This window comes from Rhodnius prolixus, unplaced genomic scaffold, assembly GCF_049639745.1.
Source record: "Rhodnius prolixus isolate KJV_2025 unplaced genomic scaffold, Rpr scaffold_7, whole genome shotgun sequence".
NCBI classification, from domain to species: Eukaryota; Metazoa; Arthropoda; class Insecta; order Hemiptera; family Reduviidae; genus Rhodnius; species Rhodnius prolixus.
In genome coordinates, this window is record NW_027411582.1 from 4724572 (window position 1) to 4750514 (window position 25943).

Consider the following 25943-nt stretch of genomic DNA (forward strand, 5'->3'; position numbering starts at 1 on the left):
TTCCTTGTCTTTCTTCCGTTGAAGGGACTTTCCTCGCTAATTAAAGATCACAGCTTCTTCCTGCTTTTAGAAGAAACAAGATTGGGGAAAAAGACGAGATTCTCAAAACGGATATCCCCGCTGGAAATCTAATTTCAGCAATTTAATTCCATCACAATAAGAGGAGCTGCTGGTGCAATGCACACGCAGCAGGAAGTTTACCAAAATCTCAGTGGGGAGTGCACTCCAGCATTTTGGGGGTTAGTGCAACGTGCAGCAGCAGCTCATTCATGTGTTTGGTGTACACGCACACTAGCACAAGCGGCAGTATAGGCACGCATCCCCTCCACCACTACCATTAGTACACACAGACAGACAGAAGACATAGACAGACAGCCCGTACAGAACAGAACAGAACAGAGAACGTCTTCTCTCTGTGCCACAGGGAGGGTGGGCCACGCGACCCACAACTTCCCTAACCATTCGACCTAACCACCCCCCACTACTTGGCACGCTTGAGTCTCGTGCCGCCGCAGTCTACCGTCAGCAGCAGCGCCTTCTTGTTAAAAACTCCCCCCACCATCGCCCCATAATTCAAGGCAGGGTGGGAGAAAGGGAAAAGTGCGCGAGATTTTGAGCGGGATCACGCACGACTGTGACCATCACAGTAGTGTGCAGTCAGTCAGTCGTGGTGTAGCCGCTATCGGTGCAGTCCAAAGACCGAGAGGCAATTACACCTCTTTCTTGGCTATTTCTTTATTGAAGTTCGCAAACATTCCTTATTTTTTTTTAACCATTTTTACTTCCACCATCTTTGAAGTATTTTTTCTCTAAAAGTGATTTGTGCAATAAAAAAAAAAAGAAAATGGTCACCGGAACTCCGCCAGGAACGGAAAATACACCTTTACGACGATCTGAAAATAGAAGGGTAAGTCTCTCGTGATTTTATTTTTTTTTGTGAATTAGGTTATGAACTAAATTTTTCATTTTTTTATCCGACATTTTATAATAATAAAAATATGTTGCAAAAATCTTTTTTCTTTTTGGTTCTTTTTCTTGCAATCAAACAGCTTTCACCGGATGTGTCCGATTTAAGCTCCCCTGGGCGGCCGGAATAAGCGGCAAAATGTCTGGCGGCAAAAAAAAAAAAACTTGAAACTTTATATTTAGATTAGGATCGCACCGGGAGGGTTGCTTCTGACTGCGAATTTTGGGGGGAAAAAATCACTCGAAACGATTGGTTACCAAATTACAAAAAAAATGGTTTCCACAATATTTTGAAAATTTTTAATAGACTTTTCTTTTCTGGAAAATTCAATTAAGGGCTGGCTATCCCCTGAGAGTAGAGGTGTTTTTAGGGTTCCTTCTAACGTACCATTTCAGTACTGTGTACAATTCTATGTCTTACATATTATAAGTAAGGGGATGAATGTATCACGAAAATTCCAATTTTTCAGAATAGATTTTTCTAGAATATGGGCTCCGACAGTTTTCTCTAATCAAGTTTTTAGAGATTACCCACACATAGATAGAACAACGTTTTATCGTATATAGATATTTCTAGGAAAATCCTGTTTATGCCATTTCTAGAAAAGGGGTGGGGAATTTTCGCTTATCTCTAACGTGTCATCTCCAGTATATTGTACGATATTTTTTTTTTATGAACTGTATAATTTTGGCCCCCCCCCCAAAAAAAACAATTTCGAAGTTCAAAAAAAGAAATGTATTACCATCTCAAGTTGAATGCAATGATTAGAATGAATCCGGTAGAGTCACTAAAAATATTTAACTAGCAGGTAGTGTAGCGAGTTATTTTTGACTTTAAAACCTAGTGCACTATTTTTTTTCCCCCCACAGCTCTAACCTAAAACTATTTAATAACTAGATTCTAGAATTTCAAAATTTTTGTTTTATTTCTAAATTCTACCTTTTTCTATTGGTAATCTTGTGTGCAATGAGGCCAATAGAAATAGCTTTTTATAGTGTGAAACCCTGCACAGTTTTAAAATGATCAAATTCTGTGAATTTTTCATGGAAAAACTCGTAAATTTTAGAAAATTGCTGATTAGAAGGAAACCCTGTTACCCCATCCTCTTCAGGATACCCCTCTCCTAATTTACGAAATTATACGTAAAAAGGTTCCCCAGGAAAATAAATTCTTTTACCGGATATTTCAGGATATAACTAGTTTAAAAGAAAACAGTTTAGAGAAAAACGTGAAAAACAAGTCACCAAAGAAAATTTGAAGCTTCTAAAAGTGCCACTTTCCCTAAACTAGCGATTATTAATAATTCTTTAATTTAAGAAACCATACATTCCATTAGATGGAACTTCAAACACCCTAATCGTCTGCCGTCTTGCCACGGGACTACCGTAAATAAATTTCCATGAAAAGAAAAACCTTCAAACAAATATCTACGAGTGATTGTGAATGTTTATTTTTAAAAATAGGAAAAATGCTTACAGCTGTTTTTATTTTAAAAAAATCAGAGGGAAAAAAAGCTACATATAGAGTAAACCGGAAGAGATTCTGATCGCTTAATTGACTATCAAGACCCCCCCCCCCTGGTAGAGCTATAATCAAGATGATCTTCCGTTTTTGTGATATTCAGAACACATGAACGATTTTCTACAAATAAATGGACACTGTTTCGAACTTTAGAGGACCTCAAAAATTGGATATTTCTGTGTAAATTGTAAAAAGTTTAATTAGCCAATATTTGTCACTTACTATCAGACAGAATGTAATTCTAGTCCGAAGGGAAAGTTCAAAAGTAAAGTAAGGCTTTTTTCCCCCCCAGGTTGGCATTATGTCTGAAATGTGAATTATGGTGAACCTTGAATAGGCAAGTCATAGGTTAATACCAGATTATCTAGGTGCTACGGTAGCCGAGAGGTTGAGATTAGACCCGCAATGCTGACATGTATTGCGGTACTAGTCTAGGCTATTTAATAGTTAATATGAGGAATTTATAGTAAAGTATGTTAGACGGTTGTAGACTAGACCCGCAAAGCTAAGATGTATTGTTGGTTAGTGGGTTCGATTCTCGGGGTCTAGGCCTTGGATTTTATTTAATGAGGTTAATATGAGAACTTTATAGCAAAGTATGTTAGGCGGTTATAGGCTAGGCCCGCAATGCTAAGATGTATTGTTGGTTTAGTGGGTTCGATTACCCTGGTCTAGGCCTTAGATTTTATTTAATGGTTAATATGAGAAATTTATAGTAAAGTATGTTTGCTAGTCGCCTCAGTCCACTGTCACCTAATTTGGAAGTCGAACGTAAAGCCCGCCTGAAAAAAAATAGGCAATTACTTTACTTTACTTTTACAAAGAGCAGGAAGATAAATTAGAGTCAACCTCTTACGATTTTGTTTTTTAATAATTGGAATTTTTAATCAGTGATGATTTGTCGGGAAGAATGTTCAATTGTATTGATGATGTAGGCTCTTTTACGGAAATCACACCGAAGACTTATCGTTTAGTATCAATTCTAAGTTCTTTTTACCGGAAATATTAGTTATAAAATCTCGTGAGTCTAGTGAAAATAGTTTTTTTAATTAAATTACAGGAATTTAAATGTTTAGTTCTATGCATGAAACCGGAAGTGCACCTCAGTATCGGATTGTTCACTCTATTTCCTTGAAATTTGGCCTTCATCTACAGCTGTTTTTTTAAAACATTTAATTCCGGAAAATTTTATCCAAAAAACCGATGGTGAAGGAGTATTTCCGCTCCCAAATAAAGTGCCTTTCCTTACTTTGTCTCGTTTTTCCATAATAATTAACTGTGTGGCTGAATTTCCCAGTTGAACGGAAATTCCTTAACCAAAAGTTTAAAAGGAAGCACCACTTTTCCGCGTTTTCCTCGAAAATGGCTCTTACCGTTTGTTTGTTTTTCTAAATTTGGTATTCACATTATGCACATTCTTGTCGTAGTTAGAGGTAAGCAACCCACGAAAATAACATTTCAAAATCATGTCCGGTTTTAAAAATTGCCTAATTTTAGTAAAGGAATTCCGAGTTTCATGAAAATCTACAGATTAGAACGTTAAGAATTGTAAGAGACGGTCTTAAGAGTGTTCACAATAGTTTTTCTTTTTTTTTTTGAACGATTAAAGTGGAACGGAAATGGATGTTTTCACGCCACTAATCGGAAGTTTTACTATAAAAAGGAAGTAGTCAAGAAAGAGACCACCTCGGCTCCACGAATGATGTCATCTCTTTGAGCATGGTCACGTGCCACTGAATATCTTTGGCTGTTTAAAGCTTGAAAATTATCTTCATCTGTTCAGAGTAGTACAGCCTCCATCCACAACACGAAACTACCTCTATCTGTGTGTACCCATTTCGTACTCTCTCGTGCTATTGTTGACGAGACTTGTGACAACAATAAGTAAGATAGATTCTAGTTTGTCATGGATTGCTCGCTTTAATATTTTTTGATTTCCATTTAAAAGCGTTGATAATCGATTTACAGGGGGGAAAATCAACGCTCTTTAAGCAGCTTCACCAACTGTTTTTCTCAGATTTTCTTGTGGGAAATCTAGTAAGAAAAGACATTCTCCTTACGTCACTTAACGCAATTAAATTTTCTTAAAACTTGCACCTTTTACTAAAAAAAGTAATTCACTTAAAAAAGTACCATCAAATCGTTAAAAAAAAAACCTGCCAAAATCTTCTCAATACAATAAACTCCGGAAAAGCCAAATTTTCGGCTACATCTTTCATCTAACATTAAAACTTTCCGGTTGTACAGTAGTTTAAACTGGTCGAAAAAGCTTAACGTTGAAAAAAAGCACCCAACTTAATCTATTTACTATTCATTATTTTTGGTGACTGAAACATAGTTTCAATAGGATGAAAAAATGATAAACATATCCAAGACAGAAAACAGGGTAAATTTCAAAACTGACACCAACAATTTAAACAACATATACGGCCAACTTGCTACAAAATACTTGATAATTGGCAACACTGACTTCCACACAACCTAACACATATCACACACAGACCGATCACACTCAGTCCATGAACAGACAATACAGAAGACACACCAACCCCTCTAATGATGTAAAATAGTATATTGTAAATTAGCCCTGAAGATGACCTAGACCCTAGGTCGAAAGCTCGGCAGAATAAAGTTTATAATGACTGAAACTGGCATTGATTTTGTCATCCTACTAATCTATTTATTCCAATTTTCATATAAAAGGTTAAGTTACCTAATTCTCTTTAAAGTAAAGGGTATATCCACTTTTATAAATGTACTTTTTTTTTGCATCAACGCAGATCAAATAGATTTCAACAAATAACAGTTCAATAGTTGATGAAACGGAAATTCAGAGAACCCCAAACATCCACCTCACTACAATTTCCCTGGAAAATATTTCAAAGAAACTTTAAAAATAAAATATAAAAAGAAACTGGAAAAACCTATTTCATAAATTGACAGATTTTCTCCCAAAACAAGTATCGTACGGTCCCCGGGGATAGTGGCACCAAAATCGGATACCATACTTTAAACTTCCTGTGATTGTTTTTTTGAATTAAGCAGAAAATTTTGACACGATTTCCAATACTTTCCTTTATCGAATGAGAGAAGGTAAAAAAAATTTTCTTTATAGTTTTCCCCATTTTTCCGTTCTAGTTTTTTCTTGTCTGAAAATGGTTCGCCCAAAAATAGTGAGTGGCTCGTCAGCGATATAACAACTCTTATCACGCAGAGTGACGTCATAAAAATGTGATAATTATTTTAATGATAGTCATTGTTATTGTATTTTTTTTTACGTCAAATTTCCATTGAAAATTTACGTATTTTGAAACCCATTAAGTGGGGATAAGATATAATTTATATATATTAATACGCCTTTTTGTGTTTGTATGTTTGTGGCAAGTACAATAAAGAAGCCAATAATTACGGAAAATTCAATTAAGTGCCATCCCCCCCAAAAAATTGTAAATTTAATGTGAACGTTTACAATTACTTTTCTGGAAAAATTGTGTTTCAATAAAAATTTAATTACGTAAAAATTGTGTTAAAGAAAATTCATGTTCCACAATAGATTTTAATCACAACTAGGTTGCGTACTTTAATAATAATTTCAAAAAAAGCGGAAGGAAATAGTTAATTTTTTCTTTTTTTTTTGTTTAGAGTTGAGTGAAGAAGGTGGGATAATGCCCAGTGGGAACTGAATCTGAGTACGACTCCCAGAAAGTTCACACTGGAGTTTGGTTCCCACAATTCACAGGATTGCAGACGATGCACTTTATCCGTTCTACTGTTTTTTTCTTTTTTCTTGTTTCCCATATCTCCATTTTCTTGACGACATGCGTTCCCTTGTTTACAATCTATTCTCGTTTTATTTTACAAGTGTTTTATTACAAACACTCAAAGGTGGAATAAATTAAAACTTTCCCAGCGGTTTTTCCTACATTTATGGAATAAAAGAAAAAGAAAATCAAAAGTTATATAACCGACCGTTTCACATTACGTGGTAGCAAAAATAGAAGAACATTGATGGGAACCAATAGACTAACTTACTTTTACCGCAATTTATTTATTTAAATTTTATTTGTTCAAGTTCAAGTGAGAAACTGTCTGGTGATAACAGAATACTCAAGAAAGCGGTGCTTTTTCAGTCCCATTTTCGCCGGATATATTCTAAATCGGAGGCGCCACGATAGCCGAGCGGTTAAGAGGCTAGACCCGCAAAGCTAAGATGTATTGTTGGTTTAGTGGGTTCGATTCTCCTGTTCTATGTCTTGGATTCTATTTAATGGTTAATATGAGAAATTTACAGTAAAGTGTGTTAGGCGGTTATATGCTAGACCCGCAAAGCTAAGATGTATTGTTGGTTTAGAGGGTTCGATTCCCCTGGAATAGGTCTTGTATTTTATTTAATGTTTAATGTGAGTAATTTATAGTGAAGTATGTCAGGAAGTTATAGGCTAGACCCGCAAAGCTAAGATGTATTGTTGGTTTAGTGGGTTCGATTCCCTATTTCTAAGTCTTGGATTCTATTTAATGTTTAATATGAGAAATTTATAGTAAAGTATGTTTGCTAGTTGCCTCCGTCCACGACACCTAATTAGGTAGTTGGACGTAAAGCCTGCCTGAAAAAATAGGCAATTACTTTTACTTTAGTCTAAATCGGAATTTTGGCTACACTCTTACGCACTTGTTATAATCCTACCATGATTTATTCCAACCAATTGGAGACTGGAATCACTATCTCTCCCATTTCACTCGTCTTAGGGGTTCACTAAATAATTATCCAGCATAACATCCAAAGTGGTTGGATTCCTGTCTAGTGCTTTAGCAACTCGCTTCAGAGTTGTTGTGGAATGGACTGGACTGCAATGTCCAGTATCTGTCAGGGGGATTCATTCCTTTCTGGATTACCGTCCGGTCTGTTTTCAATTTTCCACATCAACCGCACAATTCAGTGAAGAGCCCCTAAATTTCACCTCCTCCCAAGAATCGTAATTAAATAAAATTTACTGGAAAATGTTTTTCTATAATTTTATAGTTTCCTGTACGTATTTATTAATCATAAAATGTTTATAGAAAAATCTAAGGAATTATTTTCACCAAAATAAAATCACGAAACACTGAAAAGTAGACTTTCCGGTCGACTGACTTTCAGCAAATTGTTTACTGTCCTTTCGCCCAAAAATGCCCTATTTTGAATTTTCTGCAAAAACAAATGTTGCAAATTAAAGCTGTAGATCTTAAATTTAAACTCATGAGGAAACTAAGTTCATCATCAAAATCATTGCATCTATCGATTGTGGAATCGATTTTGTTAACTAGCCATTGTAATAAATCGAATATCAAATGGAATTCTCAGCCACAGTTTTTTTTGTACATGAGTTCATGCTGTCCACATACATTGTACATACACAGATGTACGCACATCGTCCATACGCTCACAGATAGACCAATTTTATTTTGTACTCAGGAAGTTCTCTATTTATTTCCGGTTGAAAACTTAAAATTGAAATTCTACAAGATTTATATTTCCTTTCTACAAGAGATAAGAAAACGTAATTTAAAAAAAAATAAAATTGAACTATTTTTGTGATTTTAATTTTTCAAACAATAATGCAGCATCCTATATTTACACAAATATTGTTTTTTTATGTTTACAGAGTAACAAACCAATTATGGAGAAAAGGAGACGAGCAAGAATAAATAACTGTTTAAATGAATTAAAGTCATTAATCTTAGACGCTTTAAAGAAAGACGTAAGTACAATATATATTTAATAAATTTGTGTATTTGTATTATCTTTAAAACATTATATTGTAATATAGATAAGTAAGATTCAATGCACTCCATTTTTTTTTTTTGAGGCAAGTTTTTTTGATTCCGTGGAGATTTGCGTAAAAAGCGGAAGTGATAAAAATTCAAATTTTGGCGAAGAACCATTATTTCCTGTACGTGTTGTTTCAAAGAAAATTTAATCACGTGGTACTGTAAGAGAAATTCTTGTGCGTTCACAGCAGATTTCCCACCTCCAACCCAGGGAAATCCCAAGCGTAATAAAAGCTGTCATTGTAAAATAAATAAAAATACGACCCATTTCCGTTTAGGCGGTAAGGTTCCAGTAAAAAAAAAAAAGCCGGCAGCGGTAAATTAGACTTGTAATTTTCTCATGTTTTCAACCGTTTTTCCTTTTGTTATTTTTCCCTTTGCCCAAGATAGTGGCGACATACGATAGCTTAGAGTTGCAGGCTGTAATCCTTGTGCAGGGGGGGGCGCTTGTAATTTCTCTATTTCTTGCATTGTTCCCAACTACCTGCTGCTGTTGTTGTTGGAAGAAAGGGTACGAAAAAGTACCCTTGCCCGGTACTATATTAGTAAAGTGAATACGAAGAAAAAGGGCCTGTTATGGAGTGGGTATGTGCAGGGGAGTGCCGAGGCTATTTGTCCCCCCAAGTGTGGATACCGTCAGCGGACCTGACTGAGGTCGTTGGCAGCCTTGAAGAGGGCGTGGTTTTTGTAGCTTTTTTTTTTTTTACACCCCCATCACAATTCAACCCCTGTCTTTGGAAAACAGGTGGCTAGCCTGGGAAAATATCTTTATGACGTTTTCGGCATCTAAAATTACAATGGCGGCAGTAATTTCCTTTATTCCTATGTGTCCTCCAATTACTTTACAGTTATGTAAGAGAAAAATCTGGTAATTTTCAATTTTATAAAAAATTTAAAAAAAAGTGAACAATCCGATCCAGTAAAGTCCACTTCCGGTAAAGAATTTTGGGCCCGTCTAATAAAAAATACTCTTTCGGACTCCGACTCCTCGCCTTTTCGAAGGAAATTGATTACAACTTGACTGCTTTGGATCAGATTATAATTATTTATTCAATTAATAATAATTAAAGTTTGTTATTTAATGTGTGCCAACATGACACTAAAAAATTTTTTGTTTCCCTTCCTACAGCCTGCCCGCCATTCCAAGCTGGAAAAAGCAGACATCCTGGAGATGACCGTCAAACACGTAGAATCCTTACAGCGCCACCAGGCTGCGTTGACAGCCGCCGCCGATCCAACAGTAATCAATAAATTCAAAGCCGGCTGGAGTGAGTGTATAACGGAAATTGGTAGATTTCCGGGACTAGAAGCGGCCGTACGTCGACGACTTATGGACCATCTAAACTTTTGTATAGAGGACAACCGTAGGACAACAGCGTCCACATCACCTCCACCGGCGACTATCGTACCAGTCGTCCCTGCAGTGCAGCAGCAGCAACAACAACAACAACCTTCACCGACCATGGTCGTGTCTCCAGCAACCACAGCAGCAGGTCCTTCACCTTCGCCACCAGCATTAGCCACCCTCACCACCACAATAGCCACCAATCTACAATCCAATCAAACGACCCAAGCGCAGTTCCTGCATCGCCGGGAAACCGGTGTGCTAGCTTTAGTGCCGACCAGGTTATCCAACGGTGATATAGCCTTAGTGTTACCTTCTCCGCCACCTTTAGTTCCTGCTTCCAGCCAACAACCTTTGTGCCTAGCAATATCTAAACAGGATGTGGAGAAACCATGGAGACCGTGGTAGAAATTTGTCCTCATCTAGAAACGTGGGATTTCAGTTCAGTTTTTGCAATTCAGTAATTTAATTTCTTTATCTTTTCCGACCGTTTCTTCCTAGACTATCTGAAGAACGAACCATTGCTAGACAGATACGTCCCTATTACCCGTAAACACTCCTACCCTCGACTGGACAACATCTAACGCAGATACCCTAAAATTGATCTCGTTCATTCATTTGTACGAAAATAGGTAAGGTTACCTACAGGTTACCTACAATTTATCTCAACTGCCTTTTAAAATCATTTAAAAAAAATAATAATAAAGTGCAAAAACTTAAATGAACCTCCCTTCAAATATGATCTCATTTATATAAATAAAAAAATTATAGACAATAAAGAAAAAATATTATTTCTCGTATTTTTGTAAATAATTTTATTACATTCTCTAATTATTAATTAATTATATTAATTTATACGACTGATAGCTTTACTCTGGATTTAAGTGCCTTAAACAGCAAAATCGCAAATGTCTTCCATGTTGTTTTTGTTTTTATAAAAGGTATTTTGCAAAATATTGTAATTAATTAGGCCAATCATAAAAAATTATTTTGTAAAAAAAAAAAATTTATATTAATTACGTATATTAATTTTATTAAATAATTATTTCTTTGATTAATTTACATTTTTTTTAAGAATTGTAATTAAAATTAATTTAATAATGATGTATTATACTTCCAAATAAATAAAAAGAAATGTTGAAGTTAATTCTTGAAGTTTCTTAAAGTTAAAAGAAGTTTATTTTTGTTCTTTACTTTCTCTTATTCTGTAAGGTGGGTATGTAATCGAGCAGATTATCGATTATGATTTTTCACTGGAAATGAATCAGAACAAGTAGTAACTATGTGAAATAGGCGTCAAGATAGCGAAGCCCGCAGAACTGAGATGTAATGCGGTACTAGTGTAGCCCTTGGATTTTATTTAATGGTTAATATGAGGAATTTATAGTAAAGTATGTTAGGAGGTTATAGTCTACAAATTACATAAGTCCGATATTCGGAGGAGTTCGATAACGATGTCTTCTTTTTTTTAAATATAAAATTGAAAACACGTAATGCAACTATCGATAAAACAACTCATCAGATTTACGATAAATATAAAGAGTTATTGCTTTTAGTCGGCATGTTAATGTAAAAATACTTGATTTTTCTTAGAAAAATCACTCGGAAAACGACTTATTTCCCGATATTAAGAAAAATACTAGCTTTACTGCCTTGGCAATATTTTTAGTAGAAAGGGGATGAAAGAATACATAAAAATGACCTATCGCGTGCTCTTCTTTCTCTTTGATAACAAGTTAAACAATTGAAATCTGGATGGATAAATATCCAGATTTTGAAATGGCCTAGCACCTTTAATTTTGAAGATATCGAATTGCGGTTTCCGGTTTCTTTCATAACTTTTTATACTCTTTAAAAGAGTGTATATGAAAATGGGGGTCAACTGCGAACCCTCACTTTTGGTCGCGAGTCAGCCGCGTATGCGGGCAGGAATCTAAAATCAAGTCACATATGCTGAAACTAGAGGTGACGGGCAACAAATTTTTCCTCTACCATTTTTCGCTCAGATTAACCGTTTAAGCATGAAATGCATTTGAGCCGTCTTAAAATGAACACCCTGTATAAGCGGAAAGTATTGTGCTTGCGTTAAATTTAATATAGATTTTTCACCCACCGGAAATGTACGTTTTAGAGTCTTCTCGGTACAAAAAATAATGGTTCATAGCTAACGATTTGTGTGTGTGTGTGTGTGTGTGTGTGTGTGTGTGTGTGTGTGTAGTGGATAGCGGAACATCTCAATAGTAAAGAGCACATATCTGAAACCTGTACCTAATTCTTTGGTACTATTGTCGCTGCATTACTAAGACAACTGAACTAAGGTTTCTTACTTCGGTCAACCGGAAGTTCGTCTTTGCAGAAGTTATTTCTTCAGTTATTTGAAATTTCCCTCTCCCACAAAAAAAGTTCAAACGGTTTTCTTTAAAAATCGAATACAGTTTTCCCACCCAAAATATTTTTTGAATCTATTTTTTTTTTTCGCAGCGAACATTTTTTTTATAGAACAAATTATAAATTCGTTGCGATAATTATAATTACTTCGCTAGAATGCTAAATTTGAAGAAATCGTGGGAAATGTTTAGGTACTTTAGTAAATCCTCAGGATTGATTTTTTTTTTTTTTTAAGAATTAGAAAAAGACAAATATAAAAAATAAAAAATACGTCACTGCAATTTATCTTTCTTATATGTACATATACGTGTGTGTATGTCTGTAAATGCAAGACTTATAAATCAATTTGTTAAACTACAAATCAGGACGAGTGATTGCTAGCCAGCAATGTCTTACCGGTTAGACAACAATCTGTCCAGCTTATCCATTTGTAGGACATAGACATCTATTGTCCAGAAATGGAAGAGGCGTGTGCCCATAGTTGGCACCGCCAAAAGCCGCCAGGTATTGCAGCTCAGACCTCTTCTCATGTATTAATCCGAACATGTCCACAAACAAACTGCTCTCATCAACAGCACAAGAAATCAATGATAAAAGAGAGCTGCACTAAATTAAGATTATTAATTATTCTTAAAAGAGAGAGAGAGAGAGAAAATGATTGATTGATTGACTGGCAAATTGTCGTATAATTTTTTCAAGATGGCGATTGTTTTTTTTTTAATATTTTTATTTTTTGCAAACAGCTGGTTTTATTTATTTATTTTTTTTTTTGTCAAATAATTATTAAATCAATTTTTATTATCACTAGTCTTTTCCATTTATAGTAAAGATCAAGTAACCACTGGAAGGACAGGAAATTGCAGCTGTGGCTTTATAACCTCCTTATTTCTCCCCTTACAGCCAGCCTTCTTCCCCATGTTGGCAATTTTTGAAAACGCCCACAGAATTTTTTTTGTTTTTAAAATTAAAAAAAAAAAAAAATGTTTCAACTCCTACGCAAAGTTGAGTTTGAAAAAAAAATTATTTATTCATAGTTTACATATATGGTTAATTGTAGACTTAATTATAAGGGGGGCGTAGCCCCCGGGTGTCGTCATTGCTATGGTGGCCATAATAAAGCGGGCATGAATGGAAAAAAAAATGTCGCTTCTTGCAGAAGATTGGTTACTATTATAGGTAATTACCATTACACCTATTTAAATGATACATTTTTGGTTGCTATAGAAACAAGTTAGTTGCATAAATAAGTAAAGTAAATGCCTACTTTTTTCAGGCCGGCTTTAACGTCCAACTACCAAATTAGGTGTCGTGGACGGAGGCGACTGGCAAACATACTTTACTGTAAATTTCTTTTATTAACCATTAAATAAAATCCAAGACTTAGAGATAGGGAATCGAACCTACTAAACCAACAATACATCTTAGCATTGCGGGTCTAGCCTATGTTATAACCGCCAAACATACTTTACTGTAAATTTCTCATATTAACCATTAAATAAAATCCAAGACTTGGAGATAGGGAATCGAACCCTCTAAACCAACAATACATCTTAGCTTTGCGGGTCTAGCCTATAACCGCTCGGCTACCGTGGCGCCAGTTGTAAAAATAATAAAACCTATCAACGTGTATTGTCATATTTAAGAGATTTCAGGTGAAGATTTTTGGAAAGGTTACTGTTCCTACAGGAACCCATCCTTTCGGAACTCCATATGGTGACCTAGGATTCTATCCTTCCTAGCCCTATATATATGATATTTTAAACTTCATCATCCCATGAATCTCGAACCTATTGTTTTCCTTTATACAGCTGGACAACCATATCGACCCAACCATCTTGGATATTCCAACAGCTTATATTAGCCTATTTCATAGACCACAAGCCAGGAATAAACTACCTATCCAACTATTTCCTTTAACCTCAGAAGTACTAGAGTAAGCCTGCAACCTTTTATTTGAGACAATTTTTCTTTTGCACGATATTACGATTAAGGGGACTCTAGGAAGAAAGCCATTCGTTCCCATAAACAGTGCCTTTCCCAGTGTAATGCTCCGTGCAATTCTAAAACCGAAGTACCAATTTTCGGAGATTTTTTGGAGGGTGAGAAATGCTAACTACTATTTTCTCTTGAACTTATAAACGTGCCTTCTAAATCATGAGTTTTTATTAGAATAATTTTTCAAGGGGCATTTTGAGATATGATAAAAATTGTTGCTATAAATTAAATATTTCACGTATTGTAACACGTGATACTCGTATCCAGTGTTCACGTGTATTTTTCAAGATCATTTCCGTCATGAAATTCACAAATGTACATATATTTATTTTAGAAATTTGACCATCCGATTAAGTTTACAGCAATTTCCTCCCTGAATTAACAAATAATTTAAAGCAGATGGGCGATAAAAAAAATAAAAAAACAAATACAGTCGTACACAGTTACAAGTATGGTAGTTACATAACAAGGGATTACGTCATTTGCAAATTGTAGAAAAACAGAACACTTGTCTGTCAGTCGTACAGTTGGCTCGTCGTCACATGTCCCGTCCATGGATATTCAGTGGCCACCAGTTATATCCGGTACGAGCTGAACCCTTCTTACTCACCTTGGTGTACAGATTTTTTTTTTGTTTTTTTGTTTTTTCAAGTTATTAACGTTATCTCATGTCTTCGTTAATTATATAATTATTTTTATTTTTAAATTAATTATCATGACCATAAATCACAGGTAAAGATCACGCCGGTTATTGTGTGATCACAATCTCGAAATTTCTACAAAAGTTAAACTCTAACGGAATATACGCGTCTTTCTCTAACTGCAATAATTATTTCTCTTCCTTTTTTGTATCTATTTCTTACTACGTAAGCAAAATTGCAGGAAACTGAAACATTATATTTCCATTTGGTCGGGGACCAGGGGACCCGACTGTAACTTAAGGGCCAAAATCTCTGAACCGGAAGTACCACCTGTATGAGTTATTCTTCCCTCTTTTTTTAGAGATTTTCTCAAAAAAAAAAAAAAACGCTCCAGATTTTATAAAACCTTGAGATTTTTAAGGAGCATGATAGCTGATGATGAGTACATCAGGGATGAGGGGAAAAGCTGGCGTAGAATTTCCTGTATTTAGTGGTAACCAGTTCGGAAAGGAAATGGATACTGAGGGCGAATATAGAGGGAAAGATTGGAGACCTATTAGGGAGCGGCAGTGATTCAGAACAAGATTTTGGGAATTGGAAGCCTCAGTCACAAATTTTGCGAAGTATGAATCCTCTCGTAACTGTCTCTTACTGTAATAAATCAAGTTGTAACTACGTTAGTTTCATTCAAATTTAGTAATTTCCAAACATGTTTTTATTTTATACCTCCATTTTGAAATCGCTAAAGAAAGAAATAGTGGGTTTTCAGAATATGGTCCATTTAAAAAGATTTTGTGCGATCAACTGACATTCTATTAGAGCTTGAGATTGTTTGAGCTACCTCAAATGACTTAATCACTATCACGCAAGATAATGGAGATGCCAAGCAACACGGCTAAAAAGTTCTTTGCAGAATCTTCCAGAATAGGGCGAAGAAAGTAAATTTTAAAAAAATCAGAATCTGATTGGTAATAGGCTACCAGAGTGTTTCTGATTTAAAGGTTTACTTGGGATAAACGGATGTTCCATGGAACCTATATTGCCGAAGCTGAGAAGGAAATAGCCCATGATGGTGATGCTGCACTCTGCCATTTGATACAGCGACGGACGTGAGCATTCTCCTTATGCATTGCATGTATATCTCTTTCAAATTGAGATTTAGGAGGAAGTGCCCGAGAAAAAAGAAGAAGATTCTTGATAAGATTCTGAATACCGTCATCAAGGAGACGGCCGAAAAAAAAGTCTGTTCTTGACAGGTTGGATGGAGATAAGAATGTTGTGAACAGCACATTTCCTAAGAGTGGATATTACGCGCCTACCTAGGCAACAAGCAGGCACATAAAAGAGGAACGCCAAGATATAGCACAGGTACTGGAGAAACTAGCCAGGTAAAGACGGGTAAGATGGCTGGAGTGAAGGCGATGATACTCTGGAGCGAACAGAATGGTCACGTGGAGCTTACACTGATTAGCCCAAATACTTCGAGAAATACTCCAGCCTATTAATATTTTTCCAGTGCCTCTTTAATATTCACAAAAATCATGCGTGATGAAATACTGTCTCATTAGACAGCAATATTTTTAACAAGCCGTGAGAAATCAGTTATTGCAAACTTCACACATAAATGTTAAATGATCGGTTTGAAACAGCAGTTCTGTATTTTAACACCTTATTTTTCTTTTTTAACACTTCGGCAAAAAATGAAAAAAATTATATTGCCAGATTAGCAGTATGCTAAATAGACGGCATGTCTTTAAAATGGCTGAAATGGATTATTTAAATGTATGTTAAACGTTTAATTTTTTACTAATATTCCATGGTGTTACAAATATTTTTTTGATAAACGTACGTACAAAGTCGACTTTCTCTAACTATAACACAACTATAATACAGTTAGGCGCCACGATAGCCGAGCGGTTAAGAGAGAGTAGACCCGCAATGCTAAGATGTATTGTTGGTTTAGTGGGTTCGATTCCCTATCTCTAAGTCTTGGATTTTATTTAATGGTTAATATGAGAAATTTATAGTAAAGTATGTTAGGCGGTTATAGGCTAGACTCGCAAAGCAAAGATGTATTGTTGGTTTAGTAGGTTCGATTCCCTATCTCTAGGCCTTGGATTTTATTTAATGGTTAATATGAGAAATTTACAGTAAAGTATGTCAGGCGGTTATAGGCTAGACCCGCAATGCTAAGATGTATTGTTGGTTTAGTGGGTTCGATTCCCTATCTCTAAGTCTTGGTTTTATTTAATGGTTAATAAAAGAAATTTACAGTAAAGTATGTTTGCTAGTCGCCTCCGTCTACGGCACCTAATTGGGACGTTAAGCCCCGCCTGAAAAAAATACTTTACTCTTTTACTATAATACAGTAGTCACTGGTACATTTTTCCCTAACATGGACTTCTTACTAAAATTAATATTCTCATGTGATTTTCTTCTAAGTACTAGCTGAACAAATCTTATATTTAAATTAGGGATTCAATTTAGCGAGGATCGGTCCAAAAAAAATAAACAACTCCGTCTTTTTGGCCAACGTTTCGGGCAAATTTATTGCCTTCTTCAGGGCTTGGCTTGCAGAAAATTCGGTCACTAAAAGCTAATACAAATTCATATATTTAGATTGAAACCTTACAGGGAACCTACCCCGAGAAATCCGCCTCTTATAACTTATTTTTTAAGAAAAACGAAAAAAAAAACAAATTGGGGAAAAGTTATAATTCTGAGGGCAAGTAATGTATACAGGAAGTTTATAAAGAGGAGTAGCCTTTTTCGAGGAACCAAACAGACATTTCCGGCTAATAAATTTCCTTCAAACTGGATGGTTGGCACTCCTCCCTTGACAGAATCCAAGAGTTAAAATCAAATATAACAGAAAATGGTAATTTGCGAGAGAAATATACTTTTCCAGGAGCACCCTTAATCGATTATAAAATATTTCAAATAAATGTTGCAGAGATCTCCCATTTTGTGCCATTAGTTCGCCAAATTTGAAGAAAATCGTAGAACAAGTTTAAAATACAGGAAAATCTATTAAGTAATATGGTACTTCCGGCTGATCGATTATTTACCAAAATTGTAGCATTCTAGCGGCAACTAAGAGATATATCGAATAACTTTCTGAGTTTGAGATTCGGTGAGTACAATGCATTCACTCACAAACCGACACTCTGAACAATTCATAAAAAGAAAACACTGTTTTGTACTAAGTTGTTCTCAAATCAGACGTTTTCTGTGAAAAATCAAAATTGAAATTCTGCAAGATGCCCTCTCTTGGTAGAATTAGGGAAAGTACTGCTCGAAAACATCACTTCCTGTTCAGGTTGTGGGTAATACCCTAGCTGATTGCAATACTTCCTTATAGTGGATAGTAAGAGAAAACAAAAACACAATACAACAGCCAGACTGTGTTGTGGGAAATGGAGTGAACAGACAGACAGGCGGATGGTTCAACGGACGTGGAGAAAGAGGAAGACCCCAGAGGGTATAATGCCAGGAACCTCGTGTGTGGCCGGCCTTAGGGCTTCCGAAAATTCACTCTTTATGTTTCAATTAGTAGCAGAGCAACCGTTCATTAAAAGTACTTAAGCGTTGTTCTTGATGACCAGGGAGGTCTACATTGTCTGGGCAGATGGTACTCACCAACACCGCCCACCGCCCACCGCCTTTCCAGTCTATTCCTGGATTTTCAGAAATTTTTTTTTTTGTAAGATTGAATTATTTAAAAACCGTCCGTCTTTTATTTTTCTAAAACCAAACTCATGCTCACCAATTTTCCAACATAAGTCCACATAGAAATACTATCCAATTGAAAATATTTCCGCTTAAATTTCTTTTTTGTACCAGGAGAAAATGTTGCGTTCGATTTTGGGGTTCCTAGAGAGTGAAGAACTGAATGGTGCATTGGGTCTGTCGGTCTGACTGTACGGCGACTTCCATCTATCCGCCCGCCACGTGACTATCTTTAATATCCATACAACATTAGAAACATTTGGCAATACAGTTGGCGGGGTTTCTGCCAAATTTGGAAGAGCGGAAGGAAGAGCTTTCTAAGTAACCAGGAAACCATTTTCACTTCAAAAAAAAGAAGAAAGTATCATCAAAGGAAAATGTCGCTGAATATAAAAAAGTATTCTACCAGAGTCTAATGTACTGAAGTGAGTCTAAGAAACTATTTCTAGAGAACGGAGATGAGATATCTGGGTAAAGTTAAAGGAAAGGTAAGAAGAGATGAAATTAGGAACAAGACAATAAGAAGGAGCAATTATAAAGAAAAATCAGACAGTAAGGCGCTGCGGTAGCCGAGCGGTTATAGGCTAGACCCGCAAAGCTAAGATGTATTGTTGGTTTAGTGGGTTCGATTCCCTATCTCTAGCGTCTTGGATTTTATTTAATGGTTAATATGAGAAATTTATAGTAAAGTATGTTAGGCGGTTATAGGCTAGACCCGCAAAGCTAAGATGTATTGTTGGTTTAGTGGGTTCGATTCCCCGGTCTTAGGCCTTGGATTTTATTTAATGGTTAATATGAGAAATTTATAGTAAAGTATGTTAGGCGGTTGTAGGCTAGACCCGCAAAGCTAAGATGTATTGTTGGTTTAGTGGGTTCGATTCCCCGGTCTTAGGCCTTGGATTTTATTTAATGGTTAATATGAGAAATTTATAGTAAAGTATGTTAGGCGGTTACAGGCTAGACCCGCAATGCTAAGATGTATTGTTGGTTTAGTGGGTTCGATTCCCTATCTCTAAGCCATGGATTTTATTTAATGGTTAATATGAGAAATTTATAGTAAAGTATGTTAGGCGGTTATAGGCTAGACCCGCAATGCTAAGATGTTTAATTTGGGAAGAAGAAGTAAGGGAAGAGTTGCAGGAATAGAATGGAAGAAAAGAACTGGTCATGAATCTGGAAGAGATCTGCGAGGTCCCTGCGCTGTCCAGGACTTCAAAAAAGAGGAAATGATGATGATGACGATAGTACAAACGCTGAGTAAAAATTCCTAGTTTTTGACGAAAATTCTCCACCATAATTATGATTAACTTAAAGTAAGATTACAGAAATGATTTTTTTTTTTTTTTGGAGCATTACTAGCAAGCCTTATTCGTTCCAGACTGAAAAGCATGGAGAAAAGTGTGGCCCCCAAAGAATTGAGGGTGGGGAGCCCTTAAGTGAGCACAATGAGACGGAGAGAGGGGGGTACGTTAAAGACCAACAAGAGAATGTACCGTGAACTCCTAATCGCTATCATGACTGTTGAGTACGGTCGTCCACTTGGGTGGTCCAGCGCATACAGATGCCCCGCGTCTCACCGCAGCATCACCAAGATACTCTGCCAGCCTCCCTCAGGCACCTCTATTACACCCCCCTGGACACCCCCAACAATGAACCCTATTTCACACGGCTATCCAGGGCTCTTTGTTCATTTTTTTTTTTTTTTTATTTGGTTTTATTGCGCTCCACACGTTTTATGATATCATCGTTTCCACTTTCTACCAGTTGTGTAAAAACAGGAAACTCGTTTAAAGTCAAATTTAAAAAAAAATGTAAGTTACTGCATGATCTGAGGATGCAACCATTTTACGCAACAAATTATTCAGTTATTTCCGTCCCTTATCACTGCTGGAGAAAGAATTGCAGCTCTCAGGAAAGATAAAGGTACTCTACCCTTTAAAGTGAAAGCACATTGTAGTATAAAAATTTCGTCCAAATTTCGGTAATGTAGTTCAATAAAAAATGTTTTTTTAAAGAAAAGACATTCAGTGCATTCTGGGAGCAGCTGTTAGTACTCTGCGGTTCATTAATTTGTGGGCCAATATAATGATGTTAATAAGTTCGGAGGAAAGACTAATAAATTCAATAAAATGGCACTTCCGGTTAGGCGAATTTGTCCAAAAATCTTATTTTTGTTCACTATGATTGCACCTAAACTAAATTTGAGCTAGAACAATTTAATATTCCGTGCTTTGAGTTATGTTGCTCAATGCGTCCATACAGATCATAACTAATAAAATTCATTTTGATTCACACAAGGAAACTGCAAAAAAAAAAAATCAGTATGATCACAATACAACCCTATTAACTAGGGAAGAGAATGCAAAAAGAACGAAATTCAATCAAGAATAAGCGAGAGAGGCAAGACACTAGCGCTCCTGACGATAACTAAAAGAAACTGATGTACAAATTCAGAACTACAATTTAAATTAAAAATTAGGAATAAATGTACATATATAAACTGGGAAATCATAAATTAAACCAAATTTCAGACAATTTTAAAGAGGTTAACTTAGAACCCTTGTAAATTAAATAAGAATGAAAATTAAAAGCAATAGCAGTATAAGTAGCTGAACGCCATTAAAACACATTAATTGTAAGAAACCTATTCAAACAATTCTTTAATATTAAGGTTAATAAAAGGAAATCATATCATTAATCATTTAAGAGATTAACAATTAAGTGCATATTTAATAAAGTCTTACCTAATTCATATTGGAAGACAAGATAAATCTGTACAAAATTACCATTTTATTCAAACAGTACGTAACATTAAACGTAAAATACCTTCAATTAAGAAAAGCTTAAATTGAAACAATCAGTACTTAAACTAATTAAATATGTCTTTTAAAACCGTTTAAAATCTATAAAAAAAACACTGAAGAGTTTAGAAACAAAGTACAACACGGCTACCCAAAAAACTAGTCAAGCACCAGATGATTTTAAAAAAGAGGACTATATAGACAGTGTGACCAACTTATGAAAATTTGATAATTGCAATATCTTTTTTTTTTGTAGCCCGTGTATAGGGGTAGAAATACAAAACAGACCTTAGAGGTCGGGTCGATCTTTCTTTACACACACACACTCCTCAGTATTCTATTACTAACACTACTAACAATTTTTTCCTAGTAAATTAAATTGTTTTTAGATATAACAATATATTTCAATAATTGGAAGTAGTGAAATCGTGCAAATATTTATTTTTTTCTTACAACAAAAAATGACGATAAAATCATCCACCCAAAATTACTGAGAGACAATTTTTCGTTTATTATTTTTATTTATTTATTTTGAAGAAACATTCCTACACCGGAAGTATTACTTTACGGATTGTTTTTTTTTTTTGAGATTATTGTTAAACTTAATATACATGTAGCATAGTAACTTTTATGGTAAAATTATGCTAGGAAAAATGGACAGATCTAGGGGAAGAATGATATTTAAAGAGGAAGGTGTCACTCTAAAGTGTCAAGTTTAAGCATGGCGTAAGGCTTGACGAACTGTATAATCTGAGAAGCAATGTGCTTTAAAGAAACCTTTGGAACTGAGGTAAGAAATGATCATTTGACTTTAAACTATTTCTTTTCTTTTTTTCGGACAAAATTCGGCGCTTCAGAGTTAATCGCCGCTAATGTTAATGAAGTTATTAAGAAAGGAGAGAACAAGAAGGAGTGCGTCCGTCCACGAGTATAATTCTATATCGCTGTCTATAACAAACACTAAAAGAAGATAATAGTCTAGCAAGAGAATAGACGAGTGAGAATGGGCACTGGCGCATTCTAGGAGGCACTCGCGCTACTTTGGTGGTCTCTTACTTCATTTCTATGCGCTGCCACACAACCCCATTCACTTTACTTTTAGAAAATAAAAAGTTAACTTTACCTTTTGTGCACATGCGCGTGCATGTGCCCACTTATTTCATATGCAAATTTTTGTATTTTTTTTTATAATCTTATTCTTCTCGGCGAATCCATTTAGTATGTATAAATTGTCAAGTTATCATACACACAAAACGCTCGTGGAAACTTTAAAACGGGATGGGGACTGTATGAAGCAAAATTTAAACCGTTTTAAATTCTTTTTCTTATCAAGTGAGAAGCAAAAATAGATCTTAAACAGTCGTGAACATTTAAAAATAACTTATTACTCAACATACACGTATTATTGTATTATATGTATACTTATTTTATGCACTACGAACATTGTAGACACCCTAAGGAAACCAAAATCAAGGTGGCAGTAGGTTTCTAACCGAGTCACCCTACACATCAACATGTAGATTTAAATGAGCTTCACGTTAAAGTATAATAAATGATGTACTGTACCTTCAAAACATTTCTTAACAATCAATAAAACTATTTATAATAATTATTTATAAAAAAAATGGAATGATTAATAATGTTTTGACATATTAAAGATCGATTATAACATTTACTCACTAAAGTAATTCACACGACAATTGTATTGTACAAAGTTTAATATAACGAAAAAAAACTTGTTTACATATTTATTTATTTGATAACCCTAATACTACCATTGTAAACATGGAGGAAGGTAACGTTTTAGAGTTAACTGATCTGTGACTCTATTGTTATTATAATTTCGTTATTAGTAATTTGTTATTGGGATTTTTTTATTCAAGATTTTCAGATGTGCGCACAGGTGAACCTTAATGTTTACTAATTTACATACTTGTATGTGTACACCTCATGTTTTATGACTTTAAATTGCTTCTCTTAAAAGATAGAGTTATTCCTTTAATTTCAGTCGTACAGGATAAAGTTATTTATGTGTTTAGGAATGTAGGAAAAAGTAAGTCTGACGTGGCGAGTAGCAAGAAGAGAGATGCAACCTTATGGTAACATTTTCTTCCAGGCATCTCTCATTTCTAATCAGGTCCGATGGAAATCTCGGATACAGTTACGGTTCAGCCAGCTTGGAGAGATTATCAGGTATGTTGGGAGATGCGAGATTCTGTATAAAGAGATTAGAAGAATGTGGAACTTGATATCAGTTTGTCATTGTGAGTTATTGTACGTATGGGATGTTTAGGTCGTGATAGAGAAACATTTTTCACACATTTTAAAATGCCTTAAACGAATTTTCCCACACCTAAAATACAAAGTACAACATACATAATTTGGTCGCAGTTCGACTCCAAAAAAAGAAGTTATATCGAGCGTTAATGGGGTTGGTCAACGCTACTATAATAAAATATCTAATCTAATAAAAACGATAGATTTTTGAAGCAATTATTGTGGATTGAATCTCCCATTATAATGTACAATCTACATGGCTATTGTGTCCAATTTTTGAATTCTGTTTCGGCCTGAAGTTCATGATTTGAGTACCGTGAGTGCTCGTACACAGAGACTCCAAAGTTTGTCGGTTCACATTTAGGTATGACCAATCGCAACACAGGTACGGGTGATTAGTTGGGACACAACTGCATTAATGCATGGGCAAGAAAGTTTAACTAATTTTAAGGATAAGTTAGGAATCAATGTAGACGGCCTGTTTGCTAAATTACGATCTAACAGGCAGATGTACAGATAACAGTGACTAGGCGGTTGTATATATATTTTTTTTGCTGTTGTGAAGTACGGTTGTGTATGCAACAAACGATTAGACACAAAACTTCCCGGGAACACCTGCTGCTTAACTACAGATTGTGTGCTATACCTTTCAGCCTCGCCTAACGGGTTCTAAAGCTTTTAACCTTTTTTTTTGTTTACGTTTTATAAAGGTTTTAAAACCTCCCTGTAAACTGTTAATGTTAATGTTCTGCTAGTTTCTGGCCAATAAATTCCATTATTAACCTTAATGAACCAATTAAACTTAAATTTTTTGTTTCAATTCTAGTACATTAGTTTTCCTTAGCTTTTAGGCCCATAACATGTGTAAAGTAACTCAATAACATTTCAAGAAAATTCATGTACAATTTTCTCATTTATTGGTGCCGAAGTGAAACTACAATTTAAGATATAATAAATTCCATGGTCTTCGTATTATCGGACAATCAGGTGGTTTTCCTGGGCAATTAATACCACGAAGTCTATTCACAAGGCTGTTATGGGACTGTTTATAAATCTCGATGAGAATTTTGAGCTAGAATAGGATCTTTTTCGTTCGTATACCAAAGCTATCGGTTTTACAGGGTGAATGAGGTGACAGATCCAGAGAAGAGTCTAGTGCAGTTTTCACCGGAGTTTAAACCCTTTTGTGGCACCGCAAATGATAGTGCGTCCATCAGAAGATAGGTGGTTTACAAGTTCCAGGTGAGAAGGGTATCTCAATGCGACAGGCAGATGAATACGTTTATTGGTAAGTACTCCTCAAACTTATTGCAACATTACTTCAGCAAGGTCGGGCGGCCGTTAAGCTAATTAGAAATTTAAAATCCGAAACGCAGTAATGTGTGCTCTAAAATAAAGGATTAAGAAAAAGTCGGCAGCCCCAAAATAAACATAATAAATCAAGAATGATATTTTGATTACATAGATAATCGATTATAATTGATTTTTTTTATTTAATATTAAAATAAAACCTTAATTTTAAATATGATTGGTTAGCTACGCCAAGATCGACATCGCCAGTTATCGATCTTGGAGAACAAAACAAAAAAAAACCTTTCTGAATAGATTGTGCTTCATTAAAACCAGATACACTTGTGATCAATCAATTATTTTGAAATTATCTACAATCATTCCGAATATCAATTCTATATTTTATAACCTTCCTCCTTCCCTTTTTAAAATATCTTTTCGATGATTAGGGGCGCATAAATATATGTATACATTTCAAATACGAAAAACAAAAAAAAATTATAAAGAGGGGCGAGTTTTTATTTTTTTTTAAAAAAAGGCTCCAACCCCGCTGGGCTGAAAGCATAATGTCTTAGAGTTTAGAAGAGATGGTTGTATATAATTTTTCCGAACCAAACGGGTAACCCAAGGGGGTTGAGAATTCCCTCTCCCTCTTCCTTTTTAACATATCGGACAACCCATAAGGCAGGTGTATTCCCGGGGTACAGTGGCTTATGTTTATTCAGAAGTTAGTGTCAGTGTGAGATGTGGCCTGGGGCCTATCACAGGTGAGGGCGGAGTCCAAAAAAAGAGGAATGGAAATCTTTTTTTGAGATGATGCTTTGTGTTTGTTAGTTTGTGTCGGTAGATAAAACATTACCATATATATCCAATCTTAACTTCACGATCAAGCAACCATAATAGTAATAATAATATAAACAAAGCAATTTAATCAGAACCTCCCTCTCGGTAGTGCTGGGAGTTACACGAAGCGATTAATGGTGATATAAAATCAATAATAAATATGAGCAGATGATTTTTTTTAATTTCTTTAGCCCGTTCGTAAGAGAAAGTATCAGTTAAGGGAAGTAAGATTTTCGATTATGAGTTCTTCCGGAAATACAATGCTCAAATACAACTAAATAGGTAATAAGGTTTATTCCAAACCGGACATCTGGAAGAACCACTTTCGTGGAATTCCA

The 25943-nt window shown here is 35.3% G+C and overlaps 1 protein-coding gene and 1 long non-coding RNA gene across 5 annotated transcripts in view; both read left to right on the forward strand.

Moving 5' to 3' along the window:
• The first annotated feature begins 453 nt into the window (after nucleotides 1-453).
• LOC141446787 (protein deadpan-like) lies at nucleotides 454-10788 on the forward strand. Of its 2 annotated transcripts, none has more exons than XM_074113551.1 (3): nucleotides 454-907; nucleotides 8131-8226; nucleotides 9426-10788. In XM_074113551.1, exons 1-3 carry the CDS (start codon nucleotides 845-847, stop codon nucleotides 10047-10049), a joined length of 783 nt encoding a protein of 260 aa, XP_073969652.1. In that variant the 5' UTR covers nucleotides 454-844; the 3' UTR covers nucleotides 10050-10788. The 2 variants fall into 2 exon arrangements, with proteins under 2 accessions (XP_073969652.1, XP_073969653.1); XM_074113552.1 differs by lacking the exon at nucleotides 454-907 and adding an exon at nucleotides 4158-4372.
• Nucleotides 10789-22958: 12170 nt separating this feature from the next.
• Nucleotides 22959-25943, forward strand: part of LOC141446798 (uncharacterized) — a 60756-nt gene continuing 57771 nt past the window's right edge. For all 3 annotated transcript variants that reach the window (XR_012453866.1, XR_012453868.1, XR_012453872.1), the window contains exons 1-3: nucleotides 22959-23098; nucleotides 23235-23388; nucleotides 24594-24760. This is a non-coding gene — a long non-coding RNA (uncharacterized lncRNA). The remainder of the gene's footprint in view (nucleotides 23099-23234; nucleotides 23389-24593; nucleotides 24761-25943) is intronic.

Excerpts from the sequence above, each read along its gene's own strand:
- LOC141446787 (XM_074113551.1), top strand. The coding sequence starts at position 845 with ATGGTCACCGGAACTCCGCCAGGAACGGAAAATACACCTTTACGACGA. Across the intron at positions 908-8,130 it reads GACGATCTGAAAATAGAAGG|AGTAACAAACCAATTATGGA; the intron begins GTAAGTCTCTCG and ends TTATGTTTACAG. Across the intron at positions 8,227-9,425 it reads TAGACGCTTTAAAGAAAGAC|CCTGCCCGCCATTCCAAGCT; the intron begins GTAAGTACAATA and ends CCCTTCCTACAG.